This window comes from Homalodisca vitripennis, chromosome 2, assembly GCF_021130785.1.
Source record: "Homalodisca vitripennis isolate AUS2020 chromosome 2, UT_GWSS_2.1, whole genome shotgun sequence".
Taxonomy (NCBI): Eukaryota; Metazoa; Arthropoda; class Insecta; order Hemiptera; family Cicadellidae; genus Homalodisca; species Homalodisca vitripennis.
The window spans coordinates 142,879,175-142,898,923 of NC_060208.1; the positions used below are offsets into that span (position 1 = coordinate 142,879,175).

At 33.2% G+C, this 19,749-nt stretch overlaps 1 protein-coding gene across 1 annotated transcript; it reads left to right on the forward strand.

Moving 5' to 3' along the window:
- The first annotated feature begins 18,545 nt into the window (after positions 1-18,545).
- On the forward strand, positions 18,546-19,196 carry LOC124355829. Its single transcript, XM_046806983.1, has one exon. The coding sequence runs from the start codon at positions 18,546-18,548 to the stop codon at positions 19,194-19,196; it is 651 nt and encodes a 216-aa protein (XP_046662939.1).
- Positions 19,197-19,749: the final 553 nt, after the last annotated feature.

Sequence of the window (19,749 nt, forward strand, 5' to 3'; positions counted from 1 at the left end):
GTCTCCTTCTTAAGGCCCTCAGAAATATCAAAAAGTTCTAAAAATCTAAGTTTATTTCAAAAATCATGTTTGCAATTTGCAATCTATTTTTTCCTTATGTAACATATTAGCATGAATAAATAAATAAATAAATATATATATATATTTAAAATTAATGCTACTTTGAAAAGTGTTACTTTTACATGTTTTATAATTACTTTTCAAAAATTTAAAATTTTTCAAAAGTTTCCAAGACCTACATAATACATATTTTAATTACTTCCCAAAAAACATACAACTTTATTTTTAATAACTAATAAAAGCAGACTCTTTTTTAATACAAGCAAAAGTTTTATTTTTTAATAGGTGGAGTTAGATACTCCTTATATTTAGAAGCTCATGAGGGTATACGAACTGAAATGTTCGGCACAGCGCTACCAGGGAAACTAATTATGGTTACCCTAGAGAGCCTAATTGTGTTGTTCCTCAGACTTTCACACTGCTGAGACAAAAAAACTTTTTACAAAAAAAAATTATTTTACACTTGCGTAATAATGTCTGAAGAAAAAACTTTTGGAAATGAATGAAGCATAAGATATAAACTAACGTATATATCCAAAATAAATTACAAAATATCTTGATTACAAATTGTAATAATTGATTATGTTATTATTTTCACAGTATTAATATGTTATATTACTTGTGTTGACTGTGTTAATTGTGATATTTCTTTCACCATAATCAGTCAAGTGATACAGTTTCGATATTTAATCATGCTTACATTCAAGATGGAAATTTAAGAAAGATAGCGTATCATTTTCTTGATAGAAGGTATGATTTTGTATACAAAAAATAATTCATATAAAATCCTAATACAATAGTTATGTAAGACAATAAGTTTATTGTCCCTCTTTTCAAAAACTCACACGTATTTAGAGGACTGCTAAAAGATATAGGTGTAAAAGATAGACTATTGCACACATACAACCGGTTAATTAGAGCTAAACGAAATTAGGTATAACCACATATTGTAGTATATATGTGTATTGTAGTATATATTGTATTGTCACAGATGAGTAACAATAAAGTAGCTTCATTAGATTGCACCTGACATAATATATATAAACTATTATATCAAAATTTAATGGTGCTGTCTGTGTGTCTTTATTTCCTGAGTGAATGGACATTCAGGATGGGTAAAGTTGGGGGGTAAGGGCCGCCTCCTATCGAGATCAATCTCGACATTTGCGGTTAGTGATGTGCCGCTCCTGGACATCCATAGGGTTGCCCAGATTTAAGAGACACATCGGTTTTTGCTGTACCAAGTGATAGGTTCAACTGGAAGGTATAAACCACCCAGAATTGATCCCTGCTGTCTGTGTGTTCACTTAAAAACAACTGGACGATTTTAGTAAATTTTAATTGAACATCTTTAGGGTCTCTTGTGTAATATTTGTTCTATAATATTAAGTTTAGTTCAATCGTTCTTAAATTTCAACAGTGACACGATTAAAAAATAAAATAAAATCTTAGTACACAGTAATCGAGCAAAATCCATACCACGTTTCATATAAAAGGTTTCCTTGAAGCATATACAATAAAACGAAAAATAAAAACTATTTTCACTCTATTTATTTGAATATTTTGAACACATGAGTTTTTTTTAATTGTATTATTACATAAAAAAGAAACAATTAAACAATTGATTTTTATTATAATACGATGCTTCAGATTGAAATTTATTACAAAGCTTCTTCTCTTTTCGAAATATACATTTGAGAACTTTTATGGTTTTACATGACGGTGAAAACTGTTATTCGGAAATATTTGATGTATAAAAAAAATTTACGTATTTTAAACAATCAAGGGGATTTGCTGAAGTTGCTTGCAAAATTTAAAGTTTATAGCTACTAATATATTAATGTTAAAATCTCATATTATTGCACTCAGACTTTTTTACAAATCGATGTATTCTGCTATTCTCTAAAAATGTCTGGTTACCCATAAGTCTAATGTAAAAATGCTCTTTGATGCTCAGAAAAGTAATACAGTGCTACTATAAATTAACTCAATGTTACTGTATATCTAAATAAAGCTACATGAAGATGTTTAAGTTTATGAACTAGTTTCTACTCAAGATACCATGCAGTATAGCCAGACAGGTAGACACAAATAACAGTTTTTATTCTCTCCAGTGATATGATTTGCTAACATCACAAAATTAATACGCTGGAAAACAAAAATAGGTACGTACTAACTATAACACAGTATTTTACTATTACCACACAAAAATAGAACATATACGGCTGTCTAAACTTATATCAGATCGTGTTAAACCGAGTGGAATCAATCAACAATTGTAAGGAAACATTTGCAAAGAACATTGAAGCAGCTGAATATTGGATTTGATTTTGAATACTACTGTGGAATTGGTTGAATAATTGTGGGTTTCAGAACGATCCCTGGACGCGGATATTACCAAATGACTGTAGGACATGCTGCTGATATTCAAGACTGACCCTGGCTTTTGTATTCTGACTGTAAGCTTAAATAATTATGGAATTCAGAACGATCCCCTGGACGCGGATATTACCAAATGACTGTAGGACATGCTGCTAATATTCAAGACTGACCCTGGCTTTTGTATTCTGACTGTAAGCTTATATAATTATGGAATTCAGAACGATCCCTGGACGCGGATATTACCAAATGACTGTAGGACATGCTGCTAATTATTCAAGACTGACCCTGGCTTTTGTATTCTGACTGTAAGCTTATATAATTATGGAATTCAGACGATCCCTGGACGCGGATATTACCAAATGACTGTAGGACATGCTGCTAATATTCAAGACTGACCCTGGCTTTTGTATTCTGACTGTAAGCTTATATAATTATGGGAATTCAGAACGATCCCTGGACGCGTGATATTACCAAATGACTGTAGGACATGCTGCTAATATTCAAGACTGACCCTGGCTTTTGTATTCTGACTGTAAGCTTATATAATTATGGAATTCAGGACGATACCTGAACGCGGATATTACCAAATGACTGTAGGACATGCTGCTAATATTCAAGACTGACCCTGGCTTTTGTATTCTGACTGTAAGCTATAATAATTATGGAATTCAGAACGATCCCTGGACGCGGATATTACCAAATGACTGTAGGACATGCTGCTAATATTCAAGACTGACCCTGGCTTTTGTATTCTGACTGTAAGCTTATATAATTATGGAATTCAGAACGATCCCTGGACGGCGGATATTACCAAATGACTGTAGGACATGCTGCTAATATTCAAGACTGACCCTGGCTTTTGTATTCTGACTGTAAGCTTATATAATTATGGAATTCAGGACGATACCTGAACGCGGATATTACCAAATGACTGTAGGACATGCTGCTAATATTCAAGACTGACCCTGGCTTTTGTATTCTGACTGTAAGCTTATATAATTATGGAATTCAGAACGATCCCTGGACGCGGATATTACCAAATGATTGTAGGACATGCTGCTAATATTCAAGACTGACCCTGGCTTTTTGTATTCTGACTGTAAGCTTATATAATTATGGAATTCAGAACGATCCTGGACGCGGATATTACCAAATGACTGTAGGACATGCTGCTAATATTCAAGACTGACCCTGGCTTTTGTATTCTGACTGTAAGCTTATATAATTATGGAATTCAGAACGATCCCTGGACGCGGATATTACCAAATGACTGTAGGACATGCTGCTAATATTCAAGACTGACCCTGGCTTTTGTATTCTGACTGTAAGCTTATATAATTATGGAATTCAGAACGATCCCTGGACGCGGATATTACCAAATGACTGTAGGACATGCTGCTAATATTCAAGACTGAACCCTGGCTTTTGTATTCTGACTGTAAGCTTATATAATTATGGAATTCAGAACGATCCCTGGACGCGGATATTACCAAATGACTGTACGGACATGCTGCTAATATTCAAGACTGACCCTGGCTTTTGTATTCTGACTGTAAGCTTATATAATTATGGAATTCAGGACGATACCTGAACGCGGATATTAACAAGTAACTGAAGGGCAGTGCTGCCTGTATTGAGGACCGACCTCGGATTGTTGTATTCTGTCTGAAAACTTCCTTATGAAAATGTTTTTGTTTTCAGCCCGATACATGGACGTGGATATTATTATATATATGGAGGACAGTATGCTGATATTAAGGATTGACCAAGGCTTTTGTATTATATCTGAAAAACTTCTTTATATAATTGTAAAGTTTCAGGAAGACTCCTGGATGCGGATATTTCCACTTAACTTAAGAACAGTGCTGATAACATTGAGAATCGACCCCTGTTTTTATTTTGCAGTGAAAGCATCTCTATGTTATTGTGGGGTTTCAGGAATATCCCTAGATGGGAATATTAAACAAATAACTGGATGACATGGCTGCTCGCATTGAGCACAGGACCCCGGCTTGTTGTATTCTGCCTGAGAAATTCCTCCTGATTAGATGATTCCCCTAAGTTATTGCTGAATACTAAAGAGCCTTTAATTGTAGGAAGAACATGTTTTTTGCTGTTTACAGAAGACAATTAACACCTTATTTCAAATTGTAGTCCATCCAACTGAACAAATATTTCACAAATTCAGTTATGTATATAAATGCGGTGAAATTAAAAAATACTATATTACAATTTCTTTACTGTATTTCGAAAACATTTTTGGAATATTTTTATACAGTAATTTTTGTAAAATATAAATGGAATAAACTAATACGAAGAGAAAATTAAAAACGAATTCCATCCCTAAATACATAAACTACTTACGTTATAAATGGTGAAGAATGGAAACAATTTTATTTCATTATATTCTTGAATATATCAACAATTGTAAAAATGGGTTTAAAAAAATAATAAACACTGTACATTTTTATTGTGTATCTACAAAAAATATACTCTTGATGAATCCTAAACAGTTTTCTGCGTATGTTAAAGCGTGAGATGAAGGGTGAAATGGAATAGGAATAAAGTTTCTAGTATAATTTTATTGCACTTGTAGTTATTCAGGGAAAGCTTCTGCGTATCTCTATTATCTCTATATAGACTCTGTGGTACTGTATAAATTGTGTATCAATTGACTAGATGACTTTTGTATCCCGGATTTATTTTCTTGTTTTTCTAAAATGTTATATGCAACTTATGACATATCAATAATATAACTATATTTAAATGTTTGGAAAAATATGCATTCACTGATCAAATTTTAAGTAATATTAAATATAAAAAGCACTAATACTCTAATTTTACTCTATAAACGACTACTAAACAAACGTTGCTAGTATAAAACCTACTTACATTATAATATCTTAAGTTTGAAAGTAATTACATCTGTATAATACTAAGTGATATAACAGGCGACCGCTGAGCGATCCTGTCCCTTGCAAGCGCCCGTCTGCCCGGCCATTGGTGGTGGTTCGGAAGTCACCTTTAAGCCGTTGGTCCCCCAGGTTAAGTGTTAGAGAGGCTTCTTAGCCCTAACTTCGCCTGGTAAAATAAGACATTCTTTTACTTTTTTTTATATAAGTTAAGTTTATAAAGCTTCCACCGTAAGCTGTGGAATCAGTTTTATCATTAATGAGGAAGCCAAGAAAATATATATAAGTATGTTTTTTATTATAAAATAAAAAACAATGTGTTTATGAAATATGCCGTTGCCAATACCGCTGCATAGTTGGCACATTTGCTTAGAGATGTGTTATGTAATACCAACAATTATATTAAATTATTTTGGTGAAGTGTACCTACAAAAATGATAATGCGGAGAGATGGTGCCCACTAAGCTATTATACTCGTAATACTATAGAATGTTTATTAATATAATGACTAATATGTTCAAAACTAATTTTGGGTATCAAGTCATTAGTTTTCTTTCTAATACTTTATATCAGCAAAAGCATATATTTAGTGTTATTTAGGGTATTTAGTGAAACTTGTTTACGTCTAAAGAAATTTACTTCATCATAGTAACTTCAATGGATTCGAGGTTAACTTCCTATATTAGACTTTTTGTAGTTTAGAAACACTGACTTTGAGATCTGTAATATGGTTGGCGAAAGGAACGGGGGGGGGCAATAAGAAATTGAAGAGCTGTGATGACTGAATTATACGATGAAAGGTCCAGTGAAGTAAAGATTCAACGAAAGGATGAAACTTTCAAATATTTTTCCGGTGACAAAAGGGTTTTTTTTAATTTTTTAAATAATTAAAAACTGGATAAAACTTATTTCTTTGATTAATTAATTAATTTGATTACTGGGTCAATCATTTAAATACTTAAAATATATCTGATAATTATGTATTACTTTAAATATAACAAGCTATATTTTTGGTAATCAGCAAAACCCAGTTTCAAATCTTATTAGGCGCTATCAGTTCAAATGTTTACCCCAACTCTTCTAAATTAGCCAATAGGAGATAGACACAAGTTGGGGAGTCATATGGTAACATTACACGTACTCGTATGCAGAAACAGGTACACCACTCACTCGTACATTCGGGAATCGTTGACAGGTAGTTCATTACTAACAGTTTATTATCGGCTAGTTAGTAAAAATACAAACTACTCATAAATTCAGTGTGAATTAGGAATGAAATCAAATATTGGAATCTTCATTGATAGACTACAAATTAAGTATAAACTAAAACTATAGGATAAAGAAAAAGAATTTATATCTTTGAAGCTACATAAATTTTCAAATATATTTTTTAATGTCACTTAAATCGCTTAATTTAATAATGATATTTTTAAACGGATGCTGTAACTGGAATCATAGATAATTCGTATTCATAATTTGGATTTATAATTCCTTACAATCATCTTCATAGGACAGTTTTCACCTAATTCATAATATTTAAAATAAAATAATCAAATATTTTAGTACCAAACTTAAATATATTATAATATGAATGATGATTTTATCAAGTTCAATTTAAAAACACTTGTCAGAATTTTAAAACAGGTAGCTAAAGTAATTGGCAAACTCCTTCTACATGTGCATCCTGATCCAAATCTGGACTATGTATGTGGTAGTATAATCGTAAAAGTATCTTGGCTAAGCACTCAGGTAGGTACCTACCTAAATCAATCTTCTTCTGTAATACTCATCCTGATACAAATATGGTCATTGTATGCGATAGTAAAATCAAATCGTAAAGTGTCTTTGCTAAGCACTCAGGTATCAATCCTACCTTCATGGTTCGAGTGTAAAGTAAACATTCAATATTTCAAAGCTCTCTTTTCCTCTAATACTAACTTTCATATTCTTACAGTATACCAAAAAGTTATAAAAGATAAAAATATCCCCTAATAAATCCATAACTTATTACAATGGCTCTTATATTTTGTTCAGTTTTATCTACCTTATAACGATTTTTTCTTTTATATATGTATGCCATTAGAAATGTACTATTCACAATGCTTCGCATGGTTAACATATATTACAATTTTAAAATATGGAATTATTATAGGCTTTGAAGAAATCAAAACTGGGTCAGTAAATATGTTTTGGCTCTTATTAATTATTTCAGTATAAATATTACCATATTGAGCATACGTAAACTAAAATAAAAAATTAAATAAGGGCCTTAAATTTATAATGATTTTATTTTAATTTTATTTCATGTAGTGGTCACATTTTCTAGACAATATCAACAGCTAGAAACCTTATAAGCAAAATCTACTCATAATAAATATTACATACATTTGTACAAATATTTATATACATATTCATTTGTGTCGTGGGTTTATAGTAGAATTTTTAGATACACATAATTATTTAGATTAAGAAGAATAGTTTGTTTAAACAGTATCAAGGAGACTACATTATTTTACATTAACTGAGAGGGTTAGTACCACCTCTTCAGCTAAATACCACCTGGGGAAGACAGTAAAGTATATTTAAGTACTAGGACTTCCTAATTCAACTTTACAGACTTCGTCTGTATTCAATGACCTGTTTCACTTAAAAACTTCCATTGCAATAAAACACGTACCTTAAAAAGTTACTTTGTATTTCTAAATACATTTATACATTTGAATTTTCCCAACTTGAGTGAATATTAAATATATTAAGCAATCTATAACAGGACCAGACAGTACATGAAACTGTAAAGCAGCGCTATTCTTTAATAGGAAGGATATTTACAGGTCAGATTTACAGCTTTGTTTTCTGTTATACCCAATTTTATGTACTGTTCTATCAGTGCTCTTGTTTAAGATTTCACCTGACTCCTTGCGATTTGGACCTCTGATATGATAGCAAACGGAGTGCCTTAAAAATGTATATTTTGTGTTAAATTCGCTGAAATCAAGCGAGGTGTTTCTAGACAGCTCGATGGTCAGCTACAAAGTTCTGGAGAGAAAAATAAATACGCGTGCTGTAATTACGTTATCAATCCGCCAAGAAATTAATTTCAAGAACATCGGATGTAACTTATATTAACCAGTAACGAGTAACAGGGTTGCGAAAATATGTATTATATAAAATACAACTAAATAAAGGTGTCCAGTTTGTCAATGATGGTTAAACAATTGTTAAAATTTTAATGTTGTAAAATATTAAGTACATCAGTAGTCAAACGCAGATATTAGAAACATAGTTATCATGTACCTTCCAATCTATATTGGGCTAATGAAGATTCAAAAACATATAGTTATTTAGAAACCCTTCGTTTAAAGTTATTTTATTGCCTTTTGAAACAATTTGATAAAACCCACACTAATGAATAAAGTTGTGAATGTTTGCACCTAAGGTCAAAACTGCTTGGCTTCCTTGGCATTGTCATATTGCATTTTACAGTGGCTTAAAAGAAAAAAAGTGGAATGATCACTAACATACCTTATTGAGCTATTCATTCTCAGAACTTGTAGTTCCGGGATATCAAGACTTCTATAACACAAAACCTATTAAATATCATTGTTTTGTAATGCTGTGTAAACTTACTATGGACTTCCCTTTATATTGGGAGTGTATTGTTTACCCTAATAGGGTTTTCAGTCCTAAGTATGTATTTATATTTTATTCATCGGGACAGTAAAGCAAACTAAACTATGGCACTGGAAATGTCGTAGGCCGAAAAAAGATTTAAATAGTAGTAGATCTCTTTTACCGTAGTATGTTTATAAGAACTACATACGTTTATATTGCCTCGATCAGGACAGTAAAGCGAAATAATATTTGAGACCGTAAGTACATTACGCTGGATATGAATTTAAACGGCATGAAGTCGACGCTTTTTGCCCACAGAAGCTTTTCACCCTTAAGTTTTTACATATATTTATTTATCTAGCCAACATGGTAAACTGTACTATGACACTGGAAATATTTTAGAGAAGAAAATAGTTCAAGAGCCGAAAACTGACCCTTTTAACCGAAGTAGGTTTTTGATACGTAGATCCTAAATAATATTATAAACGCAAAAGTGACTTTGATTGTTACCCTTTCACGCTTAAACTGCTACTGCAAACCCCAAATCATTACGATCAAGGCACATAAGGTAACCGAAAGTAGTTAACTCCCTTCGCATTGTGTATGGCATTTCTACTAAATTCAAGGAAAAGTAAAGGGATATCATACTTTCCCCTCATACTAGAAGCAGAACATAAGTAATGGGAGTAAATGTTTTTTTGACCAAAGTAATCTTTTAAGGTTGCATATGTACATATTTTAAAATTTAAAGAACTCAAATTAATTTATAGTACCAGATAATCGTACACCGGAAATATACGTTTTTAATCTAAGTTGCATTCCAGAACCCACATACGAGTACATGTTTATTTTCTTGGTCAGTGCAACAACATAAACTCAAATGTGGATCCAAAAATTAATTAGACCGGAAGTGAAATTAAACAGAAGAAACTTACACATTTGCCTGACAACCACTATTCATTCGTATAAGTATATTTTCCCCATTGGGAAAAATGGCAAACTCTAACTATGGCACTTAAAATACCTGAGACCATATTTTATAATAAACATTTTTTAATTCAAGCAGGGCTTGAAAACTAACATAAGTGTATATTTTCTTGAACACTCAAATGTAGAGCCATAATTTCATTATATTGGAAGTGAGCCTAAACAGCCAATACTGACACATTTTGATGTCTATAACGTTTTAGTCGAACGATATATTTTCTTCATTAAGACAAATTAGAAAACTCTAACAACTACTAACAATGGTACTCAAAATGTCTTAGACCGGAAGTGGATTGCAAGTGCTGGTAGTAGATGTTTATTGATCCTAGTACGTTTTGAAAACTAACAGATTTACAGTCTATATTTTCTAGACGAGGTAAATAATTAGAACAGAAGTGAAAATAATTGGATTAGGATGACACTTTTTAACCTCACGAACGTTTTTCGCACGTTACTTCTATATTTTCTTCATTGGGACAAAAATGTAATCTATAACAATGTAACAGAAAAATTTTAGACAGGAAGTAAATTGAAAGAGCCGAAAGTACACGTTTCTGATCGGTGGTTTATATTTTTCATGATCTTGGCACAAACAAACCCACTGGAAATACCTTAGAGAGAAAGTAAATTTACTGAAGTTGACACTTTATGACCAAATCAGGTTTTAGACACTTATATATGCATACATATTTCGAGAAGTAAACATAAATAATAGAAACTTCTGTTTAATTATTGAATCCCTCCAGGGATTACCAGGGATACTGAAATTATATTTACCTGACGTATCTGCTTCTGTTTGAAAAATATTTTAGGGATATTTTAGGGCTCCATCAATGCTCAATCACTAAGAAAGACACGCACTTCAATTCCTAAAATTGCGTATAAATCCTCTGGTAACTGCTAGTAATGTAATAATATTGATGAAACAAAACACAAAATAGTTGAATCGCAAAAAAATGAATCTGTAGTACAGTGGTAATACGTTCCTTCCACAATTAATAGATCTGGGTTCCACAGTTCCATAGGGCGAAGGACAAGTGAGGGAGTGAGCTGAGCTACTTTCATTGCAGGGATGCGGTATAATACATGTTGTATGTGTTAAACCAGAAAATTACTTTTATGTATATCTCTACCATTTATATAAACAAACTTAGTACTTATTGATGTGTTCTCGAACTAACCAGCCATGTTGATTTGGCATGATTGTTACTTACAAAATGCAGGTACAAAAATAAAACGATCTAAACAGCGGCAGCAGAATGTTTAAGCATATAAAAGGAAGTCAATACAGTCATTGAACGCAGAAATAATGGTGTGAGGACAGAAAAGGAAGATAGTCAAGACAGTGATAGCAACATTTGAGGTGTGAGGCCGAAAACGAGTAACACTGGAGCCATTGATAGAGTCACGTACTGGAACACGACGTACCGTTCCGGAAATTGAAAGCAGTGAGGTATAAAATAGCCTACGGAGTTGACCAAACTAACCGAACCTTGACTGTTGGTGCTCTTGTTGTTGATTGGTTTAATATGTGTTGTAAGTATGGAAATATTTTAATTGGTGTAAAACATTGTACATATAAGTTTTCTAAAATTTGATTAATTGTTATACTAGTAATTTAAGCACGGCTACATTATCTCAACATAAACTAGGATCGTTGATGTCGAAAATGGAATTCATAATGAGTACTTATCTTGTATTTTTTGTAAAATTATCTTGTATATAGCCAAAATATAAATATATCACTAGTTTTATTAATTTTTTTTATTAACAATATTATTAACTTTCTTGTAATTCTTGTTTTAACAGTAAGGCTATTTTCATCATGCAATTCACCTCATCCAATGTAAAATGTGCTATTTTATTATTGTTCTTACAATTTGGTAACAAACTAGGAATTACCAGTAGATTTGCGCCCAACTTCCTACTGAATAACAGGTACGTTAGGTATATCCGTGTGAAATGGTACAACAAATACTCCTGGTATAATAAGCAATGCAAGATTTTCAATCTCCTGATCCTTTTCAGAATAGCTGGAGTTTAAAGTTGTAGCAATGTTCTAGGGTGCTTCACATTTAGTTGTGAAGTATTTATTATTTATTAAGTACAATTATGAGTAACAATGAAATGCTAAAATATCAATGCAAAGTTTCAGATAATGAAACAACGTGTCGTGGTAGCTTTTGGATTGATGTAAATATATACATACAAGGGTATGAAATTCATACTATAAGGGCCTTGTATTCTACTTTTGGTATGTAAAGATGTTTCTGGGTATGCCTTTTTCCTGATAAGAATCTATTTTCAGACGTTAGTCTGAAAATTATAACTCGTCTATTATAAGTAACGTCTACGGAATGACTGGGCTGCTGTGGTGTGACATGACGGTGCCGGGCCAAATACTTTTTTCGGAACCCGCCAGAAATGAGACTGGACCCGTCCACATCATACAGCATTACTGTGGACTAGACATGACGCTGCTGGGAAGCTTTGTCCAGATACGTGCATAGATTACAACCCATTCTAACTGTTCGTTCTCACATCTTCCCTTCCATTAGTTTCGTCTGCGCCAAGAGGTGGAAATCCGACATCATATCAAGACGCTACAAAGTATTTATAATAATGTAGTAACAAGATCACTTACAGAGTTTCAATCTCTGTATCGTCTTCTTCAGGTTGATGTAAAAATATGGAAGAAGATTGCTTCCTGATTGTAAACTTAAAAGAAATGTTTCTCATATTATATAATTTTTTGAAGTTGTATACCATTTTTATATTAGTTAACTGCCTGTTTTAATTTAATAATTATATTATAATTGTTAACTCGTTGATTGCATTACTAAATCAGTATCAGTACCATTAAACGTTATTATGGATCCACTGAGAAGATAAAAATAACAATATGAAGTATAACATACAGTTGTGGCGGCACTGAAACGTTTGTACCATGAACGGTTGGTCGGGGCGGGTCCGTCCTAGGGGTCTGTGGGTGTGGTGCTGGCATTGTGTGTGAGGAGTGTGAGTAAGACAAACTGCATATATATTATTTATTTCAAAAATATTCTTATTATATATTTATAAATTATTGTTATTAGGTATTAATTATAGTTTTTGGTTATTATTAAAGATGGAATTTGTAGTATTATTTTGTGTCATGATTGTATACTTATATTTTTATTTAGAAGTATCATATTTATAATTTTTTTAGTGTTTAGATTAATGTTTGATTTAATGTATTTAGTAAGGTATATTAGTGTCAATATTAATTTGGTTAATATTTGTTCATATTTGTCATGTTGTTTATTGTTCTGCTTATTGATCAGACAGGTTAAGTGTAAGAAAGGGCCATGAGGCCCTAACTTTGCCTGTTTAAATAAACAAATTTTCATTTTCATTTTCATTTCATTTTACCCTCAGCCATTCTGCAGTCTTGGCTTAGACAAATTGAAACATTCTTTCATTATAAACGTATAAATGGCCTACCTGGAAAATGAAGTTGTGTTGTGAGTGGATGATGCTGCTGCTAGGCCAGCTGTCTGCTAAAGTCATATCGCTAAAAACAGCATCAATATTATACTTAGCAAAATTTAAAATTTAATAAAAAGACTAGAGAGCCTTCTGTTAATTGAAATCTCCTAACAGGACGTAAAACTATTACGTAGGTTAATAGATAAATATGTATTGGAATTCATTATACTTTATCTATATATAACGTATACTTTAGTATACATTATACTAGAGTATATTCAGACCTTATGTATATTCCTTTTTTAATTAATATATCAAAATCCTGAGTTATTTTTGAAAAATAAAATAACAATGCAATAAAGAGTAACGGAACCAGAACAAGAGTACTGAAAAATATATATTTTGTAAACTATTAATAAGTGATATGTAACCATCACTAAAAACGAATCAATATCAATACCCGCTAGTTGCTACTGATACCTTTAACAAGAGGCTACTAGGCTATATGACACAACAGTGCGACAAAAAGAGAAAAAGTTTTAGAGTTGAACACATTCAAATAATTGTACAGTTACTATTTAATAATATAATATATTTAGTTTACAATTTTACTGCTGGTATAGGTCAGATAATTAAAACTCACGTAACAAAAGTGTTTCTGTTTAGCCCAAAATATAATTTTTCAATTCCAGCATAAATCTTTATTAACAATATGTTAGCGTTCTGATTGTGGTCAATTTTGTTAGTGGTATATATGCGCCTTGTTAGGAAATTTTACAGCCTTTAAACGGCAGCGTATTTCTCATTACTGTAAATTGTGATTTTTTTCTATAAGGCTATAATATATCATATTAGGCTTTAAGGCTATAATATATCAGTCCAGCTCTAGTAGCCGAGCAGATAAGACGCTCCGTTATCGCTCCGTTCAAGGTCGCGCGCCTCGTGCAGAATACTTCCTGTTCTAACACGAAATTTAATAGTTATTTTGTACTTTTTGGATTAATTTCATGTATGGCAATCTGTGTCGTCTGCAAGGTTGAGTGCGTTGACGGTAGTGATGTGAAATGTGTTGGTGGCTGTGGTCGTACGGTGCATGGAAGCTGCGTGAAGAGTGACGGACAGAAGCAGTTACGGTCGAAAAAAGACTGGAAATGTTCTGAGTGTAAGAACGCGTCCGGAAACAGCAACTCAAAATTAACACCTATGTCGACAATTGCAATAACAAAGGATTTTTTTGCTAGTGAATTGGAAAGTTTTAAAAGAGAAATATTTGAAGAGTTCAAATTGTTTAGAAATGAGATGCTTGAACTCTCTAAATCAACTCAGTTTGTATCAGATAAACTCGATGCATCCAACTCGCTTATGGAAGAGCTTAGAACTCATTTTGTTGAGCTGAAGAAAGAAAATGCAGAACTGCGACTAAAAAATGAAATTCTAAGTCAAGAGGTGTCAGAGGTTCGTGAGAAAATGCGTGCCTTGGAACAGTATTCTCGGCGTAACAACCTGGAGATTAGCGGCATTCCTGTAACAGCTAAGGAAGAAGTCAGCGATGTGGTTAAGGACGTGGGAACAGCGCTGGGGGTGGATGTGCAAAATAGCGACATTGCTGCCGCACACCGCGTCCCGTCCTACAAGAAGGAACCCTCACTTATAGTACAGTTCAACAACCGCGCTGTCCGAGACCTCTGGATTTCTAAATACAGAACTATAAAGAATCTGTCAGCCCAGAAGATCAACAAGGAGTTTCCTGCCCGCAGAGTCTTCATAAATGATCACCTATCCCCGGAGAACAAGCAGTTTCTGACCAGGATCAAGCAGAAATGTCGGGACATCGGTTACACTTTCGCCTGGAGTCGGGATGGCAAGTTCTTCGTCAGGAAAGGGGAAGGAGACAGGATACAGCGGATCGACTCCTACGCTGATATCGAGAAGCTGAAGTAATTTTACCGGACATTTAAAGTAAGAAAGTTCATATAGTTGCATAATTAGTATAAATATCTAAGTATTTGACTGAGAAATATAGTAAATTATTTTTGTTTACTTATTATGTTATTTATTTATTGAATGTTATATACAGGGTGGAAAAAAAAAGTATGGAAACGCTTTCACTAAATTTTGTATGGCTTCACTTATACAAATTACATTTTGTACATCACCACTTTGTATTAAGAACCTAGTTTTTGAGACCAGTGGGGACATTTTATCTTTTCAGGGGGACGGCCCGTGAGGAGTCGGACGAAAAATCTTAAATGTAAAGCATAGGCCGAGTTTGGTATCAAATTAAAGGTCTAGTAAAGAGAAACTCATTACCGCAAACCACACTTAAAAAGGTTGACCCTATCCAGAGTACGGGCCGTTTGAATTTCATAAGTAACGTTTGATTAATTATTATTTCTCCGCAATTTCACAGTCTCAAGTAAACTGTTCTGACTGAAAATGACACTTTATGGAACACAATTATCCAAAAGAATTAAATTTAAAAATTATCTATGTATTACAAAAAAATAACCATACCTTTTAAAGGAGGTGCTCAAACTGCTCTCCGAACACTTGTTGGCAATGAGCTAGTCTATTATAAAAACCTACTGCAGTCACATTTTGAAGCATCTCGGGTGTAATTCTTCTTGCTTCTTCTAATAAACGATTTGTCAGCCTCCTCAATGTTGGCTGGTTTAGTTTTATACACATTATCTTTTAAGAAGCCCCACAAAAAGAAATCTAGTGGATTAAGATCCGGTGACCTAGCCGGCCACTCAACGGTACCCCTGGCGACCAATCCAACGGTTAGGAAACACTTCATCTAAAACATTGCGCACCGCAAATAGTAATGGGGCGTTGCTCCATCTTGCAGAAACCATACTGCATTAAAATTTGCCCCAAGAAGAACACGCACTGCTGGCAAAATGTTATTTGTCAACATATTGAAATTTATTTCGCCTGTTACATTTCCATCTATCACAAAGGGTCCTACAATGTTATTGTTTATTACTCCAGCCCACATATTCACTTTCTGAGGCCTTTGTGTGTGTCCTTCTATCATCCAGTGTGGATTTTGGTCGGCCCAGTAACGGCAATTATGCCTATTAACTTGTCCATTAACAAAGAATGTAGCTTCATCTGAAAACAATATCAAACTTAAAAATTTTTGAATTTCGTCACACTTTCTCATCATTATTTCGCAAAATTCAGTCCTTCGATAAAAATCATCCTCTGCAAGTTCTTGGGTTAGGGTTACTTTAAAAGGGTGATACTTGTTTTTTTGTGTAAAACATTCAACACTGAGGTATGGCTCAAAATCAAGATCTTCTGCAGCCACTCTGGCCGAGGTGCTGGGATTTTCAACAAATGTTTGGAGTACCCGGTACATCGAAAGATTTTTGTTCATTTGTTGCCGATTTAGGCCTGCCACTTCTTTCGCGATCCTTGACTGTTCTAGTTTCTTCAAATCTTTTTACTGTCTTAAAACACTGTTGACTTACTAATTGGGGGTCTATCAAGAAAAGTGTCATTAAACAAATGCGCTGTTTCTTCATAGGGACGAACTAGATATCCATACCCACGCATCATAAGCAGCGTGATTCTCTCAAAACTCACTAAGTGACATTGCTTTTAAAAACTAGTAGAATAAAATGTAAACACTTAAGTAAAAGAATGTATATAACTATCGCAGTACCTTCTAGTGAAGACTTTCAACTTTATCTTACGTGGACGAAATTATAACGTAGACTAAAAACCAAGCTGATATTAAAAATACAAAAACTGTGGAGTTTTGCTGTGACAGTACTGTTTGTATTGCCTAAACCAGTATATGTTTGCCTGAGATAAAAGGGCTGGAGGTACTGGACCTTGACCTCATGTTGATGGTGGAAGGAGTTAAGGTGGTATTATTGAATACTCTCAGTTTCTTGAAGACAAGACAGGGAAAACAAAACCCCTATTTACTGTTATCCAACAAATGTAGAGGTAAAAAAAAATAATTTTTCGTTGGAAATTGTTTTTCAAATTTACATAACCGACATAAAACATACTACTGAAAGTAAATTAGTTTACTTCACAAGACAAAATTACTAAATTTCTTTGTCATGAAATTCATACGGCCCGTACTCTGGATAGGGTCAACCTTTTTTAAGTGCGGTTTGCGGTAATGAGTTTCTCTTTACTAGACCTTTTAATTTGATACCAAACTCGGCCTATGCTTACATTTAAGATTTTCGTCCGACTCCTCACGGGCCGTCCCCCTGAAAAGATAAAATGTCCCCACTGGTCTCAAAAACTAGGTTCTTAATACAAGTGGTGATGTACAAAATTTAATTTGTATAAGTGAAGCCATACAAAATTAGTGAAAGCGTTTCCATACTTTTTTTCCACCCTGTATTTATTGTAATTTAGTTTAGTTATCTATTTATGTTCGTTCGAGTATTTATTGTCTCTTACTGCTTTGCATATATTTTATTATGTTGTATAATCTATTTAGTTTGTGCAAACAATGATCCTAGCAATTTAGTCAGTTTTTTTAGTTATCAAAGTTGCCAAATTAATTTCATTCATGCAAATATAAGGTGTGACATAGTCAGCTGACTATTATTTGTTTTTGTTGTTGTTTACATTCCAATAATTATTCATTCATTATACAGTCTTCAATAAAGATGTTTTAACTGTTGCATTTAACTTAATTATATTAGTTGGTGTCAGAAGATGTTGAAAGTAAAGCCACCCAAGCCTTTTTCTATATCAGAAGATGGAGATTCCAAAAACTGGGAAATCTGGAAACAAAGCTTTGAGTTCTTTGCCAAGGCAACCGGGTTGAAGGAAAAAGAAGGTGAGGTTAAAGTAGCTACATTCATGACCATATTAGGGTATGAAGCAATACCAGTATTTAACAGTTTCTCACTATCTGGAAAAGCAAAGTCAGATTTAGGAACAGTAATAAAACAATTTTGATGATTATTTTTCTCCTCAGAAGAATATTATTTACATTAGATACATATTTAATATTGCGGTCCAAAATGAAACTGAGAGCGTAGGTGAATTCATCTCACGACTGAGAAACTTAGCTCAGGACTGTGAGTTTTTGAAGAGTTCAAAAAGGACGTATTTAGTGAGTTTAAGATGTTCAGGAACGAAATGGCGGAATTTTCAACATCCATTCAGTTTCTTTCAGACAGGGTAGACGCTGCCAACAGCCTTATGAATGATATTAAAAGAGAGTTCAGTGAGATTAAAAAAGAAAACGAACAGCTGCAGATGAGTAACAAGTTGATGTCTAGGGAACTGGTCGAACTTAAAGATCGAGTACGTAACCTGGAACAGTACAGCAGAAGGAACAATGTAGAGATAAGCGGCATTCCTGCGACACCTAACGAGGACGTGAATAAAATTATTCAAGACGTGGGGACAGCTATCGGCATGGAGGTGCAGAAGGAAGATATAACAGCTGCGCATCGCATTCCTATCTACAAGAAGGAACGTATCCCCTCAGTTGTGGTCCAGTTTCGAGAAAGAAGTCTACGAGATACTTGGATTTCCAAATTCAGAGAAACGAAGACCCTAAATGTTTACCAAGTCAACAAACACTTCCCACAAAACCAAATAGTCTGCGTGAATGAACATCTGTCACCGGACAACAAACTGTTCCTCGCTACACTAAAGAAGAAGTGCCGTGAGTTAACCTACGCCTTCGTTTGGTGCCGTGAAGGAAAATTTTTTATTAGGAAAAGTGAGGGAGGGAAAGTGCAGAGGGTTAACTCTTTTCATGAGATAGAAAATCTGAAGTGATCGAGACTACAACGGCAATAAGAGGTATTTTGTTGATGTTTTGTATATATTGTTATTTTTCCTTATATTTCTTGCTCTTGTTATATTTCTTTTCTTATTTCTTATTAATGAATTATTGTTTTTTACTATAAAATACGGTGGATAAGTATACTACTGTACAACAACAACATGAAGTAGATAATTTGTTTGTAAATAGAGAGGAGAATAGTTTATTCAGTTTAATCTATACCAACATTAGGAGTTTAAGGAAAAACTTTAACCATTTTATAGCTGATTTTAGCCAATTTAAAAGTAAAATAGATATTGTTGTCTTTAGCGAAATTTGGATCAATAAAGATGAACTTGATTTGTATAAAATACCGGATTACAACATGTTTGTCAAGTGTAATGAGAACTATAGGGCAGGTGGTGTTGTTTGTTATATACATAAGTACATATGTGCCACACAAACAGACATTCATATGGTTACAGCTGATTGTTTATTTCTAAATATCAGGATGAAAAACGTTTATTTTAAATTATTTTCTATTTATAAATTTAATTTTAGTTCAGA